The sequence below is a fragment of the Plutella xylostella genome, chromosome 7 (genome assembly GCF_932276165.1).
Source record: "Plutella xylostella chromosome 7, ilPluXylo3.1, whole genome shotgun sequence".
Taxonomy (NCBI): domain Eukaryota; kingdom Metazoa; phylum Arthropoda; class Insecta; order Lepidoptera; family Plutellidae; genus Plutella; species Plutella xylostella.
In genome coordinates this window covers 8,975,324-8,995,385 of record NC_063987.1, presented here as the reverse complement: position 1 = coordinate 8,995,385, position 20,062 = coordinate 8,975,324, and the positions used below count along the sequence as shown (strand labels likewise).

The following is a 20,062-nucleotide window of genomic DNA, read 5'->3' as shown; positions in this document are numbered from 1 at the left end:
TGTGATTGAAATTGAATATTGTGAGGTTATAATTATATTTTGGTAATTTGGTTTGGTTGTAAAATGAACATTTTGTAGATCTAAACCGATCTTTATTCCTCAGCTATGATTTCCCAGAACCAGCTCCTTAAACGGGCTCTGCCATTAATCGTTCAAAGCGCCTCCGCCCACCGCAAGCCGCGATGGCTGCCCGTAGCCAAAAGTCGAATGTTCCGCATCCCCAAACGCCCGGAAATACCTGAAGAAGAGAAGAAAGAGTTGCTGCGACTGCACAACAACTACAAGACGCAGATGCGGGCTATAAAAAGGTTCTACTTCGAGGAGAAGATAAAGGAGAACTCTTCGCTTCAAAGTGCCAGTTCGGAAATGAGTCAGAAACTGGAGGCTGAGGATTGGGAGCGCTGCGTGGCGCTGAACGAGCAGTGGAACGCGCAGGTGGCGACCGAGCGTGAGGAGCGGCGCCGCGCCGAGCTGGAGAAGATGGAGGCGCATGCGCTGCAGCGGATGGAGGCCAAAGACCGGGAGCTAGAGAAACGGATAGAAAGGGCTTCTGAAGAGATTAGGAAGCAGAAGGTGAGTTAAACATTATGCAGTGGCTTTAACTTTAGAAGAAGGAAGAGAAGATAGCTTCAAAAATGTAAATATGTGAAGTAGAGAACTTAAATTAACCAATTTATTTAATTTTTCAGGAGCTCAGTGCAACATTCATCACACCGGAGACACTGGACGCAGCCATTGACAAAGCCCTAGACAACCCCATAGACTACAACTTTGCTATAGACCTGAGAGGCAACAAAATTGAAGGGAGGGACACACCACCATACAAGAACACTGAGGACAAACGAGAGGCAGCCAGTAACTGATCAATGAAATATTCAGATTAGCCTCATGGTAGGCATAAGAATAATGTATGATAAATATTAGGGTTCCTTACTGCAGATTTTAGGATTACAACCAGCTGTTTGTTAATTTAGTTGAATATAAAACTGAAAACCTATCTCCTCTTTTCTTGCTATAATACTTCAAAATTAATCATCACCACTGACCAGAGATCTTGCATTAAACTGCCTTCTGCTTTAGCTCAACTAACATAAAATTACAAAGCTAGGGTGTGCATCAGACTCTTGCAAGATGCAAAAAAACAACAAAGCAACATTTCAGTCGGTTACATTTATTGCTTACAAACTAGACAACGATCCTAGTACAATGCCATGTCTGCCAGCAGAGCCTCCCAGTTAGGCAGTATGTTGAGCTTGTGAGGCAGCGCCCCAAGGGACACCAGGTTGGCGGATCTGGAGTCCTCGTCCACGGCCACGGAGACTGCTTCTTGTCTGAACGAGCATGGAGTGCCTGCTGCCACCTGGAAATGAATTGTTATGGGTTATTATACAATGGGTAGGTACTCACAATTATACAGAAGAGGCCATAGGCAGGCGTTAGTGGCGCACTCTGATTGGATTATGTTCATAATCCTACTATATTATACATGCAAAAGTTTACAAGTGTGGACTGATGTTAGTTACTTTTACACGCAAATAGTAACAAGTTTAAAAAAATTTGGAGGTACAGCTGAACACAAAAGAGTAGAGATTAATGTTTTTGGAACTAAACAGATTTAAACCTGGCAATAAAAAAAACTTGTGATTTGTGGTCTGTTTCTATGGTTTGAATGTCAAACTCGCCCTGTTCCTGTATAAACAAATCGAATTTTGCTTAATTTTGGAGTTTTGTGGATTGTTGAGTTTGTTCACGAAGTGAAAATGAATAAAACCATTCGCAGCGAAGCTAGACAGATGATTTACAGCGTTTACCTACGATGTTTGGCGGAGAATGAGGCTGGAGAAGTATTAGTCAATATATACGATGTTTATGAAAGAGCAGCGTTTTATACTGGTGAGTAGGTACTTAATTTCTAACCATTAACATACATTGCTTATATTTCTTGTAAAAAAGTACTATTTTGATGTAATAGAATGCCTTTCAATGTGTATTTGTTATTCTTATAGAGGTTAGAAAATACTAGTGTCAAACGTTACATGACATCAGGGTCTGGATGCTAATGTTGTCAAAACATCAGGTCTAGATACTTTTTTACTAACCCCCGACTCAAAAAGGGTATCGATAAGTTTTACAGCTGTAGGTGTCTATGTGTGTCGGTCTCTCCGTGTAGAGTACCTATTGTAAAAATATGTGTAAGAATATGTAATGCCGAGTTGCAGCAAGGGACTTTAAGCTAATGTGGACATTAAATCTATGTCTGTCTCTTTCTGTCCGTATACTGTCAAAGCAAGGCAACAATACATTTAATGCCGACATTAACTTAAAGATCCTTTCTGCAACTCAGTGTAAGAGTCGGTATAAATTCTCCAGACATAATAATTTGCAAGTCACTGCTTTTCTGACCAATTAAATAATTTGTTGCAGGAAAATCGGTAAACACAGTTTTAGAAGAATTGCCGGGGCACATTTGAACTTTTTCCTGAGCAAGAAAAAACTGTAATAAAATATCGATGTGTGATACTATCACTTTTCTCCTATAGTAATTACATAATGGGATAACCAACACATGTTTCAGTGCAAAAAAACATTATGAAATACACAATGAAATAAAAGTTACAGTTGATTTGATTTAATGAAATTCATTCAAGACTGCCCCCCTCTCCCCTACTAATTTCTTCTCTTAACATAAACCTCCCCAAAAAGTCGCATTTTATAATTAGTAAATATTTGAAACATTTCTCGTTTTGATTTTTTCTGCTAAAGTATCGTGATACTTTTGTCCGTTTTCTATACTATAATAGTGTGGCCACTTTCTTAGATTGCAACGCCCTCAATTATTCTCTACTCTTTTATGTTCCATTGTAACCTGACAAACTGCTGCCTTTTTCAAAGCACAAAAATTAGCTCGTTTTGGTATTGTTACGATCTAACTAAGATATAGCGATTGGTGACACTTGTCGGTTATCTTACGAAGGTATTTTTAAATTTTTTGAGATATCGAGTGAAATAGTGGAATGTAACATGTACGCCACTTTTTACCCCGGAATTTCCACCAGAACCTTTTTAAAACCAACAGCTAAATACAAAGTCATAAGTTTATACACAAGAAAGCTAGGAGCACACTAACATCAAACATGGTGTCCCCGAGCTGTATCTCAACCCTGCCGGAGCGGTGGATCAGCAGCTTGCCCATGCGGCCCTCCTGCAGGTCCGCCAGCCGACACCGGTCCGGGTCCTGAGGAATAACATATTGTTTATTAGTATAAAAAACATGGACACCTTACAGAACACATATAGTAAGGTGGGGTTAAGTCACCGGGGGAAGACCATTCATGTGTAAAAACAAGTTAGAAGCAGCTTGATTCTCTAGTTTGACACCATGGTAAAGTGGTCCACTGGTGGTGGTTAGGTGGTTACCACTTTACCAGCGTGACAAACTAGACTAACTACTACCTACTAATTAGCCATGTCCCTCCAAGAGCACTAGGAGACTATAAACTCACAGGTTTCTCCTCACTATCCTCAGTGGCGGGCTCCGTGCTGCTGCTCGGCTGCGAATTGTCTCTCCGCTTGGGCGCGTCATCTTCTGGGGCGGCCGCGCGCCCGGGGAGCGTGTCTGGGAACTGTGGAGGAAAAATATTTATATTATAGAAGAGAAAGTTTGTGCGTGTGTCTGTTTATTAGTTAACTCTTGCACGGGAAAACTGCCCCATTTTATATCAAATCTGACATGTAGTAAACCTTGAATTCCTACTGGAAAACCTTTTCAGGCAAAGCGAAGCTGTCGGTTTTTTGTTGTAAAATAATAGTGTAATCAAATCAAACTTATTGTAATCGTTCTTGTAACTCACTAAAGACTAGGTAAGTCATAAAATTAAAATACGTTTCACGTAAAGGTGTTTAAACTTACCTGTAACATAATAAGTGTGGGTTTATCACTGCGCAGCAAGCTCACGATGTCTGTTTCTTCACTGACGTCCTTCTTCACATCGGGAATGGCTTTCTTCTCCTCAACAGATGGCACTGTTAGATAAGAACAATAGTTATTCAATGTTTAAGTATATGAGAAAAGATTACCAGGCAATCCAGTTCCTGAAATGAGTTGTTATGATGTAAGTATTAAACCCAAAGCATAGACTTTTTGGCTTGGGAGGCAAGTCGCCCACAAAATATTTAGTGTATCCCAAAAGGTAATTGCATATACCAAGGTAATTCATGCTGAACAATATTGGATACCTTCGTGGCCATCTAAGAACAAACTAAGTACATCGCTTACACCAAGTTTTCATAAGCATTGAGGCTGATTACATTTAAAGCTGAATTATAATTATGTAGTGCAAAATAATCCCAAGCTATAAAATGCCTAAGTTTGAATCCAGATACACAATTAATGCACTGGAGCTCAGCAATCCTCTACTTAAGATACAAGAAAGTCAAAGGAACTCTCTTTTATCTGTGATCAGAGATTGCTACATAATAATCTGTGGTTAAATATGGCCGCCCCTACAGCCAATATAAAATTATTTATTCAGCTGTTTGGGGCTGCGTTTCAAAGTGAAACTTGCAAGGTCTTACTGCTGCAATCTTCTGTTGGTTCTTCCTTGATAATAACTTCTTGTTTAACCTTGATTGACGCCTTAGGTTTGCTGTGCAACCAGCCTAGAAGTAAATTTTTAGGTTAGGGTAGGGTAGGGACGAAAATGTATACTTTCTGAATAAGGAACTGTTGGGTAAATATAATTATAATGTATCCAGATCAAAACAGTTTTTTAGTTCTGTTCGATGAAAAGTAAACTTGTATACTTATTTTAAATAGCAGTAACTAAATACCTACAACGTACAAGTTATAGAAAGAGTATTTCTACATACATGATTGATTGATGAAAGTATATTTAAAAGACATAAGATATTCCAGTCCCGGAAAAGTCAAAAAGGATAAACCTGCAGTGGATTACTACTGACTGAGTTTCATCTTGTTTCTTTGTACACAGTAAACAGCCTATTTCGAGTAAGTATAATCAATTTGGTGACCCCCTTGCTACATACATACTATTTCGTCGAAATACGAACGAATGGCTGTCGTGCAATCGGCACGTTTAATACACCTAAACGGAGTTGTGGCTCGCGCAGCTTCGTATTATAGAGTGAGCCCCCTGTATTCGAACCCGGTACCTCCATCACTCAGTGGCAGGCGCACGGGCGCGTCGCTGTCGGCCAGCGCTGTCCTGAGTGCTTTTTGTCTATCTGAGTGGAGATTCTCGCAATAACCCCAGTAACCTCTGAGTCGTGTCACTCTAATCAATTTGGTGACCCCCACCCTAGACTATACAGTAAATTGGCCCAAGGTGTCTGTCCCGCTGGTAATGGGATTCGATTCCAGTCGCTGAGCCTGTCACCCGATAGTCAATCTATGAGTCTTATCACGCAGGGGTCACCACTATTCTAAAATGGTGACCCCCACCCTACACAGTATTCGAACCCGGTACCTCCGTCGCTGAGCCTGTCACCCGATAGTCAATCTAGAGTCATATCACGCAGGGGTCACCACTATTCTAGTCCATATTGGAACCCGGTACCTCCGTCACTGAGCGGCAGGCGCACGGGCGCGTCGCTGTCGGCGAGCGCGTCGGGCGCCTCCTCGTCGCTCGCCTCCTCCGCCGCCGCGCCCAGCGCAGACCTGATCTTCTGCTCTTCCAGCTCTTTGTCTATCTGAGGGTTTAGAGGACATCAGCTATAGTAGTAGTGCAATCATTCAATAGGGTTCAAATACCAGCATGTAATTAATTTATTATTATCCTAGCACCCTACTTGGTTATTGGTAATTGCTATTTTCCAAAAGAGCCATGTGTGGTCAGTATATTTGCCAAACTTATTGCTGTTTTTGCCTACTGTTTTGGTATTTGACAAATACAGGAAACATCTGACTACAATTTCACAAATACAAGTAGCTAAGTGTGGTATCATTAAATAACAAAGTTACTTAAAGTATATCAGATGGTCTTTAGGTGAAAGAACATATTGTTATGAAATGTGCACATCTAAATGTGTGAACCCACCAACCCATCTAAATGTGGGAAGTGGTCCAAGCTTAGGAATGAAATTAAGACCTTAAGCACCAAGGTTCTATTTGAGAGAAACAGGTGCAGGCCCTAACACCCAAATAAAAGAGCAGGTGGACTAAACACTAAAATAATTCTCAACCAGCAAGCATTACCTTGTAGACATCTTTGACTCTGATGAATGGTTTCTGTAGAACAGGAGCAGCATCACTGTCTCTGCTCCCACCAACATAGGCTCGGGAAGACCTGATCTCTGACGCTGCCACACCTGAAATCATGAAAGAAATATATTGCATATGGTGTGTGTGTGAAGTTACATAATTCATAACAATAGTCAAATAAGCTGTAATAATGTTCAGTGTATACTAATATAAAATTTGACTGTGTCTCTTGATAAAATTAGAAAGTTGTAAAATATATTTTTTTTGTGGCAGCCAGACAGGACTTTACAGTATGTCCATCAGTTATCAGCAACAAAGGAAAGCCTAGCGCAGCTCACTCAATAGTACAGTGCCACAAACGGTTCTACCTTTTTTGGCATAAGATTTTTTTGCCTAATCTCGTATTAATAATAATAATAATAATAAACCTTTATTTCAGGCATCAGTGGCCCAACTAAACACATACATTCTAAATCATACAAAATAATAAATAAAATAACATAATCATAAAATTTAACTGACTTAAACTCTAGCACTATTAATAGCAGGGGATTTAATAGTCTTTTTCGCCTCCCTGTAGCGACGGAAAACGATTCCCGCAGGCCAGAAGTCCTTGTTCAATAGAACCTTCTGCTGGTCGGCGGGAACCCGAAGACGGAAGGACTTGAAGTCCGTCTGCTTGGCGGACTGCAGTCTTTCAATCGCCAGCACCTGGACTGGCTGTTCGGTGCGGCCGACACTCCTCTCCTTGATATAGCGCATGATGTTATCATGCGCCATATTCGCATGGATGCGGGAGACGTAGATGTCGACCGTGGGCGTGGCGGCCTTCAGCGAGCAGGCGGCCGGGGCGGTGCCGCGCTTGTTGCGGTTGCGGCGACGGGGGCTCCTCTTCTCCACCAAGATGAAGCCATCCTTGTCGACGACCGCGTTGCGCGGGGCGCGGGGGGGCGCCGCCGGAGCTCCTGCAGCCGCTAGCGTCACCTGGGGTGCAGCTTGCGTGTAGTTGATCTTGCTGCGCTTGCAGTTGACGCGCCGGTGAAGGCGGTGTCGCGTGGATCGCAGCGTCAGCATTCCGCAGCGATAACAACTCACGTTGCATCGCCGCGCTGGCGACTTCCGAGGCTTCCAACTTGCCTCGAATTTCGGTGATCTCGGACTTCAACAGGACGATGTCCTTAAGCAGCCGGGTCACATCGACGTGGTCAAATGTAACCGGCGGCAGCTTGTAGAGGTCCCGAGCCACGTACGTCGGGACATTATCCGGATCGGTCTCCTGGAACACCCGGATGATGTCCTGCAGGTCTCTCTTCATGGAGCCATCACCGCGGCGCGGCACGAGGCGCACGGCGGTGGTGGCGGTGTCGGCGAGCAGCTTCTTGGCGGCGGCAAGCTCAGCCTCCTTGAAGCTGGTCAGACAGATCTGCTCGAGGCTGATCACGTCCATTGTATCCAGCTTGTTCTGTATGAAGGCGAGCACCTCGCTCACCATGAGGGTGTCCGAGCGTTTAGTGACGGTGGCCATGTTGCGGTCGTACTCAGTAGTGAGTCACACGTATTGGCTACAGACGGCGCCGCTAGAAAGCGACCGTCCGCGCCGATGACAGAATTGCAACTCATTACTCGTATTGCATAGTAACGTTTGGTCAAAGTCTCGTTACGCCGAAAATCGTATGGCATAAATCTCGTTTAGTAAAAAGTTATTTCGCATAACATTGTTTAGCCTAATAATGGTTTGGCCAAAACTTGAATAGCCTAATAATGCTATGGCATAGGTTTATACAAAGTAATAATATTCGTTTGGCTTTAACTTTGACGGAGCGTCTCCCTACATACCGCATACTATTGCCTTGTATTGTTTCCGCTGTTTGGAAAACGCTCCGCTCCGCTTCGCTGCGCTCCTCTTTGGTTTTGATGAACATGTGCACCTAACACGCTCCTCCTCGCTTTGCTCGTCGTCGCACCTATTTTTAGGTTTCGATCTCATGGGGTTTGTAATAATTATATTGGTCGTTAACTTTCGATTTTTTGATCATACAATATCGTGATTTTCGGGATGTAGGAGAAAAATACCACAATTTGTACATTTACTACATACTTAATATATTATTTATTGATTATACATAGGTATAGACGAACATAAATTTGAGCAAACGAAACTTAGGTGTTTAAAGATTGTGCCTAAAGAGTTTTAGACGAAACGAGCCTTATGCCACATAAGTCTTGGCAAAGTGATGGTTCGGCCAAAAAAGTTTAGACCATACGAGTTATGCGAAATGAGTTTTGGTCAATAAAGATTATGCCAGATGAGCGGAACCCGCCACAAACTTATCTGTTCCGGTGAGAGCTTACATAAATGTCTAATATTTCTTCACTCTATACGATTTTAAATTTGTCCCTAGTGGTAATTCACTCTTGCTTAGCTTGTTTTAACTAACCCATCATATTTATATCAATATAGAATTCATTAGTTAGTAATGATATATGAATCAATTTAGTTCACTCTCACCGGAACAGATAAGTTAGTTGCACTGTACTTGTTTAGTTCTGAAAGTTTCAGACTATTCATTATGTCATTTACATGACTAGAAGACTTTGTAGCGACACATGTTATAGTCACGTTTTGCAATGTCAGCTTTCTAGTAACTTCCAGTAGCGAACAATGCGCAGACGCTAGTCGTCTCGCGCCCGTCACTTAGAACACACTTAAGAAAATGTAATTTGGTTCAGTAAATAGTTTGGCCTCAAGAATCCTGCATTCGTCATTTACCATCAACCCCATAGACTCCTTTCTCAAACCCTACATTGGTGACCTCCGACAAACTGGTCATGCAACCTTCGGAAGAAATTATGGAGTCAGCACGGCGATGACGCGGCGCAGCATGGAACGGCGTGGACGAGACGGCTCCCCCAGCAAGGCCATGGGGTAACAACGACAACATCAGGAACATCATCTACTGGAAGTGCACCACCCCTTCACAAATTTTGGTAACGCATCAAAGAAGAAATTAGCGTATCGAAGCATCTCAAGTCAGGACCTGGACGAGCGGAACACATAGAAGGTGCGATTGCGCGTCCACGACGGCAGGTCAACGGGCGGTAATCGGCGCTTCTGAAGTTAGCGAGTTTGGGCGGTTTCCTCGCTGCGAGGCTGCCGAGATGGAGCATAGTGGACTGGTCACCCACGCGGAGGCTCACTCGAGGGTCCTCATGGAAGTTCCCGCCAGGGTGGACGAGAGGTGCAACGAGAGAAGCTATTTAGATCGGAAATTCACATGGTTCAATCACACACGAGGTCGTATTCGCGGAACCGAGGTAGCAGCGTTCATCTTGCACGGTCAGCGGAATGTGATAAGCGCGTCGCGAGTGAACAGAGTGCTACGTAGTTTTACCAAGTGGTTTATTGTGTGAGATTTATAAGTTTGATTTCTTAATGTGGTAAATTGAAATGTAATTTTGTAATTTCTGTTTTGTTTGATATTGTATGTTTCAAGTTTAAAGCTCCGTAAGAGAGGCTTTTGTAACATAGGTATTACGTATTGTACTTGAAAATTTTTGACAAAAATTTTGAAAAACGGGGGAAGTGATGTAGCGACACATGTTATAGTCACGTTTTGCAATGTCAGCTTTCTAGTAACTTCCAGTAGCGAACAATGCGCAGACGCTAGTCGTCTCGCGCCCGTCACTTAGAACACACTTAAGAAAATGTAATTTGGTTCAGTAAATAGTTTGGCCTCAAGAATCCTGCATTCGTCATTTACCGCAACCCCATAGTCACCCACTTGTATCCCAACAACTTAATGAAATAACAATATTTTAGTTTGTTATCCTGTTATGTATGTTATCTACATGTATTAGTCAAATATAGGGATCAGTTAAAAAAAAAAAAAATATACTTAATATCTATACATAATTTAAGTATTAAAAAGTGTACATACCCTCAGAGAAGACTCCACTAGATTTGATAATGTTAGGGCCATTTTTAATGTTTCTATTTCGGTCACTCTTTCTATCTTTTTTGCCTTTATCATGACTTTTATCCCTGGTGACTGTTGGTAGATTAGGTCTGAAATGAAATATTTAAGTTAGAATTGAATAGTTTTTGTGTGTAAAACACATGTTTTTTCCAAAAATATCTTGATAATGAAGTTAATGGGAAACATAAGAAAAAGTTTAATGTAAATAAATTTATGTAGAAATGCAACTGGACCAATAGAAGCACAAAGAGTCAATTTACAGCAGAAAAAAAGGTGGAGTTTGGAAGCTTCCAATGAAGTATACTGCACCAATTTGTGTACACTAACACCTATTCGTAAATTGAATAAAGTATAAGTGGCTTAAGCTTGTTCAGATCTTACCCTTTCTTGTTCCTAGAAATATTTAAATTAGGAGTGAACACTTTTTTACTTGGTTTAGCTCCACCCAAAGATAAATCCCTGGGTGTTTTGAATGAAGACAGCCTCTGTAAAGGGTCTGTTACAGAGCTGCTGGTGCCATTTGTGGCAGATTGTTTTTCCCTTGAATCTGACATGGCTTTTCCAGCCGTTCCAGTAAGGAAAACTACTTTTAGTTTGAAAATAAACACACACAACACGTTTTTCTAATTTTCATCCACTGAATTTTGACATATTATGACATTACAAGAGTGTAATTTTGACAGCAGTTGAGTAACTATTTGCTTTGATCTGTGATTGTTTCCAATGCTCAGAATTAAGGTGCCGACACACTAGCGGACGCGACTTACGGAATTAGGAGGTTTTCTTTTGACGTTTAAAAGTTCCAAAATCGACCAATAGATGGCATCCAGCCTGTCGTTTTTATGAGCTGCATTCTTCTGAGGGGACGGAAGATGTCATAAATGGTACAAAGATGCGGTGCGGCGGCAGCGACGGGCCGGATGCAAAACGTATATACAAGGAAATTGTGACACGGCTCATCGACGCCTCCGGCGACCAAAGGGCTGGCACATACCTTGGACAAAGGATAAGCCTCGCCATCTCGCCATTCAGCGGGGCAATGCGGCCAGCCTCTTGGGAACCTTGCCAAACGACGGCGGTGACCTAGAAAATATTTTTTACCTATTAAGGTAAGTAGTTACGTAGTTTTATAATATTTTAATATTTATAGGTACTATTTTAGTTTAGGTTTATTAGTCATATCACATTTTATTCTTTTTTATTTAATAAATACTGTACGTTGTAAAAAAAACTGTCTTAAACTAGTTAACACTTAATATTATGCATAATATAACAGCTAGTTATTGCATATAGTTGAATTCACATCCATTGGTTTTTTGTATTGGCTGAAAGGACTGGAATGCATGCCGGCTAAAAAAATATATGCAGTGCTGTTGAGTAAGAAGTTTTACTAGCGCCATCTATAATCGGTCTTTGTCCATGGTTGTTGTCTATGGTTGAAAATCTCCCATTAACCCCCTTATTCATAATTACTATACGTTTTAACCATGTTTTAACTAATAAACTGTTTTGTCCCTTTCTGTCAAAGAACAAATAGTTCTGGGGTAATAAAGGGTAAGAATTTTGTTACCGCGTCCGCTAATGTGTCGGCGCCTTCAGCCGCGTCCGCTAGTGTGTCGGCTCCTTAAGCCACGTCCGCTAGTGTGGGGCGCCCTGACTGTGGCTGATAGCTGAAAGTTACTCTGTGATTTCAAATACTTCTCAATTTTTCAACGATCTTTTTCTATTTCATTGTTTAATTTATTTGCTTTCAATAACTACTAAGGTTTAATTCAATTAATTACTATGGGAGACTCGCTGTTTGATATCTTCGGTGACCATATCACGAGGCAAACTGTGAAAAATGTCTCGCGCCAACCGTTATCGAACGTCGGTATGTATTCAACACCAAAAATATTATCTCAGACATTCTACCTCTATGTTATTTACCTGTAAATAGTTATGAATAATACTTATTTCTTGCAGAGAACATGGGCAAAACGAGTTCGAGCGGTCCCTACAAGCCTAACGAGCCAGCGAAACCGTCACAAAAGAAAGGAGAAGTGAAAAAGTCGTTTCTTTCAAACACTGGCAAAGCCTTTCAGAGCACCCCTCTGCGCCAGGCGTTCACCCCGCGCGCGGTCAACGTCGGGTCCATGATCTACAGCGACGCCGGCGAACAGGAAACCCAAGATATCAACCTTGAGGAGCTGGAGTTCACAAAACCTTCATATAAATTAGGTATTCTACATCTACCCTCTTTTTGTTTAGATTAGTGATTGAACTTGATATTTTCATTCTGCCTGCAACTTCTAGTTATATCTACAAATTATCTTTATTGCTAATATTTAGCAACACATCCACTTTCTAAGACTATAGCAATTGTTTGTTTTCTAGATAACTACCACACTGATATATTTGACTACTGGGCGGCCCCACTGCCCCCACAGCTGGAGTCTCCGGCACCGAGGACCCCGAGCCCAGCGGGCAGGAGACACAGCCTGGAGTTCAACTGCTCATACCAGGATGAGTTCTTCACAGGTTTGTCTCATTCTGGCCTTCAGATAATCTAAAGTTCTTTTCTAAACTGAAAAGTATAATTAGATAGGAATCAATTTCCAAAGACTAAATCTATCTATTAGTGCTATAAATACATATTTTATCTGAAAATTCCCATTGGCTGCTCGTAGAATACAATCTGAACCTTATGTTTGCATTATGGTACCTGATTTTACCCTGATAATGTAAATTCTAATGTAAATCAGAAAAGGAGCCGAGAGCAAAGCGAGCATTGCCTTCGAATGGAAACCGCCTGGCGGCCACCGCAGACGCGGTCGCCCCGTGCACACATGGCGGCGCACAGTGGACGGCGAGCTGCGAGCGCAAGGCCTGAGCTGGACGGAAGCCAGAGCGGTTGCTGAGGACAGAACGGCGTGGCGCACGCTTGTAAAGGCCCTCTGTACCACCGGGGTACCATAGGACAGCAACAATGTAAATTATGTTCTCTGCATCATAGCATCCCTTTGATTTGTTTCAGATGAGTTTTCCAATGATGCTTTTCCTGATTCTGAAGATGACCTGCCACCATTGTACTGAAGTCATAGGACGCGATTTCTGACTGACATAGTTTGTAAGAGTTGTGTGAAAGTTGGTTCATACAATGTTATGTGATAAACCCATAATCTTTCATGCTGTATATATGGAGGGTCGGCAGACTAAAGTACATAAGTCATAATTCATTTTCACTTTAGTTTTTACAGGAACAACAAAAAACATACTTAAAAATCAATGTATTTGGAATTTAATAATTTATTTATTACACTTTCATTGTTAAACATGAAATACATTAGATGAACATAAAAAACTATAAAAAATAAGTCAAAAGCGGACTTTGAGTGACTTATGTGATACGTATTATTTACTAAGTACACCTTAGATATGACTTAAGTGATTAGGCCTAGTGAAGTGTTGCTTTTATTTCAGATAATATTAATCATACACTCACAGAAGAGATGTGTGTGTGTATGATTAATATGTAATTATCTAATTATTGAACTCTTATTCACTACTGAAAACATCTGGGAGTGTGTTCCGAGCTGTTTCAGAAGAAGGCAAATTATTGTAAAACTAAGAAATATCATCTTTTTTCTCTTTGAATATAGGTTTGTTGGACATCAATGGTATAGCATCGGGCACTATCATCCTTCAGATTCATAGTCTGGAAATCACTATTTCGGTCTAAGGTATTCTAGAACAAAATAATCATCATCAGCCTATAGCAGTCCACTGCTGGACGTAGGCCTCTCCCAAAGCACGCCACTGGATGCGAAGTTGTCACCCCATCTAGCCGGTAGACTTCCCACACTACGTCCAGAACACGTTTACCCCATCAGTCATCGGTTCTTCGACAGATGCGACTAGCCCACTGCCAGTTAAGCTTACTAACTCGGTGTGCTAAGTCGGTGACTTTAGTTCTCTGTCGGATTACTTACGTTCCGGATGCAATCTTTCAGAGAGACTTCAAGCATCTCTCTCTCTCGCATTAGCTCTTTCCATAGCTCGCTGAGTGACCTTCAGTTTGTGAACCAGTTCCACTGTAAGTGTCCACGTATCAGCCCCATAGGTCATAACCGGTAGGACACACTAATCAAAGACGTTTTCGTCTTGAGACTTTGTGGTATGGGCGACGAGAAGACTTGACGAAGTTTGCCAAATGCTGCCCAGCCCAACTGTATTCTTCTATTGACCTCTGATTGGAAGTTGTTTCTACCCAGCTGCATATTGTTGAACAACTTCTAGGGTCATGCCATCAACGATTATTGGACACGGTAAAACGTGGTTATTATACATCCTTAGTTTTATCCAGGTTCATCTCGAGGCCAACCGGGCGTGGAGCTTTGAATAGGCTGTTCAGCATTTGTTGAAGTTCCTGCAGATTCGGCTATAATGACGATGACGTCGGCAAATCGAAGGTGCAAGATTTTTTCGCCGTTGATGTTTATGCCTTGTCCTTTCAAGTCCAGCGTTTTAAAGACATCGACCAAAGCATTGCTGAACAGCTTCGGGGAAATTTCGTCTTGTCTGCTGTTTTATTTTCTTTTCTTACATTGCATTCTACATGCTCAGAAGCCTGCAACCTTCTTTCAGGAATCTCTTTGCATTTTAATGTTTTTTAACTTTGGCCTGTACTACGCATTTTTTTTCTGTTGTTTCAACACACGCAAGCCTAATCCAGCAACGGCAGGTGGTTCATTTGTAATTTCTAAGTCTGAAGTCGTTGAAGAAGTATCATTTGTAACATTTTCAGTTCTATGTGTTCCTGTTTTCTACGACTAGACCGGTTTGTTGACAAATAAAAAGTCGGGGTCAGCTATAGAATCAACTGAATCTTGTTGTGTATGGTACTGGCTCCATGTATGGGTCATTGGTTGATCCCATTGCTTGAGAAGTCATCACCACACTTATGGTGCCTTCGTTTTCCTTTTGATTTTTACCGTGTATAAAGTATAAGACAAACTAAGCATAATGAATTTCAATTAATAAGTATTTATGAAAATATGCATGAGTTTATACTTTATACATATTGCAGTTAAACACTTACTTGCTGTGGGACTTTAATCCTAGCTGAGCTAGCTGAGCTGCGCAAGTTCCACTAGCTTTTTTCTTCTTCATAAATTAATTTTTAACAATAATTCACTTCACACAATATGAACGATTAAACGTACTGTTTAAAATGGAATCAAAGTTAAGACTGAAGCAAAATAACACTTATATCCCACAGGATTGTAATAAAAAGTATCGTGTAGGTACCTAACCACTTGTAGACCACCCGTAGTTGACTGTTGTTCAACAAAATTCTTTGAAGATATATTTTTTATTTAGTGGGTAGTAAGACACTTGAGAAATGGTGTTAAAATTATTAGGTACCTTATAACATAAGTCGTTCCTTATCGGCACAACGTGACTGTGGAGTGTTTGTTCCTTTTCACATAAGTTCACTTATGTTGTTTAGCCTGATTACAAATTGGTAGCTTTCAAAATGTTCATAAGGAACAATTTGAGACTTAGCTACTTATAATAGTGATTTGACATGTGTGTTTTAGTCCAGCTATGAGTCGAGCCAAAATAATGCCCCTGGCGATTAACAAAAAATATAGGGAAAAATGACTTATGTGCTTTAGTCTGCGGGCCCTTCATATGTATGAAATGTTTTAAATTTTATGATATTTAGATTTGTGCATTCTCTTTAAAATGATTATGATAAATAAATAACTTGATTTTTAATATGCATGTTTGTTCTGATTTGAATATACAAACAAATATTATAAATAGGCTTTATTATTTACTTACATAATACAATTATTTACACATTCCAAACCACTCCCCATCCATACTATCAAACTATTACAATAACACCACTTATGTTAGATATTTCTTTCCATAGAACTGTACTTTTTTCTCAAACGCCGGAGATGTTATTTGGGTATCCTCCTTGTAGAATGGATTTAGCATGAGTTTGATGTAGGCTTCATAGACATCCGTGAAGAATCCCTTGATGCCGTCCTCATTCCTTGAGTCGTGGACCATTATGAACCTCATCTGGAAAAAGCAGATAATAATTTGAACACTAAAGATACTCAGACCAACAAGATGAATAGAATTACATTTGATGTGGTTCAAATAACTGAAACTTTTGATTGATTTGATGGTATAGTTTGGCAAACTGTTAATCAGCAGAAATGCTCTCAATATTTACATAACTAACATGGAACTAAACAGTAGACAGGCCTCCACAGATATTGCTCTCAACATGATTGTTAAAAATTATGATGTCTCAGCTTAAAACTACAACATACTTAAAATATCACACTATTCCATGTCATCTATCATTCTATTCCATGCCAATTTTTTTAAACTTTCCATTCAATTAGCTCTTTTAAATGTAAGATACTCATGGATTTTACCTAAGCTTGTGTACTCTGTTGGAGTCTAGGGCTACAGCTACCTATGAGAGCAAAGGCCAACAAGGAGACTTAGCAGACTCAAGAATGCTTACCTGGCTGGCAGTGACGAAGGCGGACACAAACCACTGGTTGAACTTGTCCACAGACTTGAGGTACATGTTGGTGACCTTCCACATGTGCTCGTCCACCAGGTCCAGTGCAGCATGAGCGATAAACTGATTCAGGTGTCTGTTGTCCTCTTTCTGTAAGGAAAAGGTGGTAAGACAAAAATGGGTGGAGTAGTGGATTTAGAATTAAGTTTTGAGTTAATATATCTACAGGTGAAGGTCCCGATCCATAATGACGGTATTAACGATAGATTAGGAAGATTCACGATAGAATTTGGCAGTAACTAGGGCGGTTTACCTTTACTTCTTTGGTAACTGGAATAAAATCGAGTTCGAATATGGGATTATCGGAGTGGCCCACAATGACGAAGTAGTATGTCCCGGCCATCTTCACGGGTTGTTTTTAAGTATAGTCTAGATTCTGGGCCAAATGCTTTGTGATTTTAATATTTAATTAAAAGTTTTATTTCACTAAAATAAACCACCATCACCATCATCAAAACACGAGCTGTTCAGAAAAAAATATCAAAATGTTTGTATTATTATTGGTATGGACATAAATATATATATTTTTTCATGAAAAAAAATAAAATCACGGTAAAGTTTAATATTTTTTTCTTTGGAAGTGGTTGATGTTAAGTTAAAATGTGAAAATGGTTATTAACATTAATAAAATTTGAATATCTGCTCATTATTTGGTTTCCGAATGCACCAATCTAGGACGATATTGACAGAATGACAGATTAAACGACATAAGAATGCACGTTTACAAATTTTGCTTAATAAATTTTATGATTAACCAGTAAAGTTTAAACTTATTATTATATACTTGTTAAATCAATTTAAAACAGCCTTTTATGTTTTCTTTCTGTGATGTATAAAATCGTAAATAGTGGTGATGGAAAAGCACTTAATCAACGAACTCTGCACACGCTCTCTAGAAATGTAGACAAAGCAAAATTGGCGGGAAAGGGAAATTGGAAGTGGAAGGAAAGGAAGGAAAAGAAAAGCTATACTGTGGCAAGTTACTTGGCGACCCTCCTTGCGGGGTGAAAGAAGTGGCGGGGGCGAGGTAGCACGACATGCAGTGCACGCGTTGCCCTTCACCGCTGCCCCTCCCGCTACCCGCTGTCGTCTTGGGTACCTCGTCCGCTGAAACTTGCCAATCTATAGTACCAAATAGGTATCGCTTCCCTGTAAAAAATAAATTAATTGATATGGCCAATTCGTGTAAAGAAGGTAGGTTGTAAGGCATAATGTTATTATTGTTTTTAAGTATATTTAGATAACTTTCATAGAAATATGTAACATTTGTACATAAGTGTTAAGTATTATTTATGATTAATTTCCAGATTTTCTATCGATACCAATTGATAAACTAATGCAATGGAGAGGAGGAAGCTGGGTAAAATACAGTGGCAATGGCAATGAAATACATGTGACGGTACATTTTGATCAATTACTAATAAGAAGCAATGACAAAGTATTAGAATCCATTAATTTGACGGAAAAAGCTAAGGGTTTTTTTAAAAGAGGTGTTTTAATACTTGTTGTTAACAGTCCGTCCCAAGGGGTAAGCATGACCTTAACTATCATAATTATTAAAAGTCTTATTACCTACTTAAGTATACATCTTCCTACGAGGCATCTATCTACTCTTACTCTAAATTATTATACACAATATAACTAGTTACTTAAATATAAAATACGAAAGCGTTAGTAACAAGGTATATCTACCTATATGTTTATATTAACTAGCTCATTTAACTACTGTTTATATTCAAATTTTAACCAACGTTTCAGATACGGAAAATCAAATTTAATATAAAGAATAATGCAAAACTTTATCTGGATAAACTGGGTAAATATTTACCTGTTTGGAGTCACAATCTAAATGATCCAAGTACTTTACGGTTTGTTAAGATTGAAGAAGTCATGAAACGAGCGCTCAGTGAACAAGGCAGGTACTTACAACATACTCTAAGGTCTAGAGCTTAGTTCAGCTTAATATAAGTAATGTCCTAAAATAGGGACAAAAGTGGTAAGTAGTTAGAATATAGAAAGGCGAAAGAGACCCCCTCGTCAGCTCTATAAAGTCACGTCATGAATAACTGAATAGGTACTTTATAGCCCTATATTAATTATATACAGGGTTATTGGTAAGTAAACCGGATCCAAAAAATTTTCATATGACATTCTTTTTTAATTTAACTTAGGTAGTTATTTGTTTTTAAGTTTTGAATTTTTTTTTTAATGTTTAACTATTTTGAGGTATTATGTCTAATTTAAGTCGAATAATGCACATTTGATTATTTTAATTAGTTTATTAAGGTGTTACTTAGGCAAAACAATAACAAAAGTTATTGAAATATGTCATTTTTTTTTCGGTTTCAAGCATAAAATTTTGGCAAAAAATTAGAAAAACCTTAAATCTTAAATATCTTAGAAATCGTTAAGTTTCGGATAATGCATTATATTATAGGGTTCAATCGACTGGAAATGCCTTCTTCTATCACCTCCTGAAAGGATCCGGTCTACTTACCAATAACCCTGTATTTTATTTGTTGCAGATCATAAAAACACGTCTACGATGCCAACAGATTTTACCAACTTTGTGAAATTGTGTCTTTTGGATCCCAAATTTCCTCAAATAGTAATGGACACTGAAAAAGTTCTCGATTCTCTGAAATAGTTTGAATAGCTCAATACCAAGCTCAATACATTTTTTTTTTAAATAATTACTTATAAGGTTTATTGTTAAATAAAACAGAATAAAATGTGATCTTCGACTAATAAACCTAAACTAAAATAGTACCTATAAATATTAAGATATTATAAAACTACCTACCTTAATACATAAAAAATATTTTCTAGGTCACCGCCGTCGTGGCTATATGGAATGCGGCAATATAGGTACAATGCGGGTTAGCAAATGGCTGTAAGTATAGTATATGGTAAGTATACAGAAAGAAAGCTGGAAACTTATAAGCGCTTACTTTGCTATGGATATTTTGTCCGCGCTTATTTAGAGCTGTTTCGGCAAAGTATGAAAAAGAAAACGCTTATTAGTTTCCAGCTTTATTTCTCTATACGGTTTAGTTATGTTCAGCGCTGTAGCGGCGCACAATGAATGGACTGTGGCAGTAGTGCAATGCGGGTTAGCGAAAGGCTGTATACAGAAAAATAACTGGAAACTTATAAGCGCTTTCTTAACTATAGATTGGCCGCGCTTATCAGCGCTGGTTCGGCTAATTATGAAAAACCAAGCGGCAAAGTTTCCAGTTATCTTTCTATATACGGCTTAGTAACATATAT

The 20,062-nt window shown here is 39.6% G+C and overlaps 5 protein-coding genes across 7 annotated transcripts; 3 read left to right on the top strand and 2 right to left on the bottom strand.

The window, feature by feature from the left end:
* Positions 1-25: 25 nt before the first annotated feature.
* On the top strand, positions 26-997 carry LOC105386380 (probable 28S ribosomal protein S26, mitochondrial). The gene is made up of 2 exons (XM_011556922.3): positions 26-573; positions 690-997. Exons 1-2 carry the CDS (start codon positions 106-108, stop codon positions 861-863), a joined length of 642 nt encoding a protein of 213 aa, XP_011555224.3. The 5' UTR covers positions 26-105; the 3' UTR covers positions 864-997.
* A 154-nt stretch (positions 998-1,151) lies between these two features.
* LOC105386379 (DNA-directed RNA polymerase III subunit RPC4) lies at positions 1,152-10,863 on the bottom strand. Of its 2 annotated transcripts, XM_048622136.1 has the most exons (9): positions 10,579-10,863; positions 10,159-10,286; positions 6,215-6,327; positions 5,577-5,709; positions 4,576-4,659; positions 3,911-4,023; positions 3,504-3,623; positions 3,128-3,235; positions 1,152-1,360 (listed from the first exon to the last, which is right to left on the bottom strand). In XM_048622136.1, the coding sequence occupies exons 1-9, from the start codon at positions 10,749-10,751 to the stop codon at positions 1,199-1,201; spliced, it is 1,134 nt and encodes a 377-aa protein (XP_048478093.1). In that variant the 5' UTR covers positions 10,752-10,863; the 3' UTR covers positions 1,152-1,198. The 2 variants fall into 2 exon arrangements, with proteins under 2 accessions (XP_048478093.1, XP_048478094.1); XM_048622137.1 differs by lacking the exon at positions 4,576-4,659.
* Positions 10,864-11,847: 984 nt separating this feature from the next.
* On the top strand, positions 11,848-15,962 carry LOC105386378. Its single transcript, XM_048622191.1, has 5 exons — positions 11,848-12,070; positions 12,163-12,417; positions 12,574-12,717; positions 13,214-13,373; positions 15,872-15,962. Exons 1-4 carry the CDS (start codon positions 11,983-11,985, stop codon positions 13,270-13,272), a joined length of 546 nt encoding a protein of 181 aa, XP_048478148.1. The 5' UTR covers positions 11,848-11,982; the 3' UTR covers positions 13,273-13,373; positions 15,872-15,962.
* Positions 15,963-15,996: 34 nt separating this feature from the next.
* Positions 15,997-17,265, bottom strand: LOC105386377 (trafficking protein particle complex subunit 2). The gene is made up of 3 exons (XM_011556916.3): positions 17,046-17,265; positions 16,733-16,882; positions 15,997-16,275 (listed from the first exon to the last, which is right to left on the bottom strand). Exons 1-3 carry the CDS (start codon positions 17,133-17,135, stop codon positions 16,096-16,098), a joined length of 420 nt encoding a protein of 139 aa, XP_011555218.3. The 5' UTR covers positions 17,136-17,265; the 3' UTR covers positions 15,997-16,095.
* A 658-nt stretch (positions 17,266-17,923) lies between these two features.
* On the top strand, positions 17,924-19,549 carry LOC105386375. 2 transcript variants are annotated; one of them, XM_048622172.1, is made up of 4 exons: positions 17,924-17,986; positions 18,100-18,320; positions 18,551-18,707; positions 19,318-19,549. In XM_048622172.1, exons 1-4 carry the CDS (start codon positions 17,965-17,967, stop codon positions 19,437-19,439), a joined length of 522 nt encoding a protein of 173 aa, XP_048478129.1. In that variant the 5' UTR covers positions 17,924-17,964; the 3' UTR covers positions 19,440-19,549. The 2 variants fall into 2 exon arrangements, with proteins under 2 accessions (XP_048478129.1, XP_048478130.1); XM_048622173.1 differs by having other exon boundaries at positions 18,551-18,711.
* The last annotated feature ends 513 nt before the right edge of the window (positions 19,550-20,062 follow it).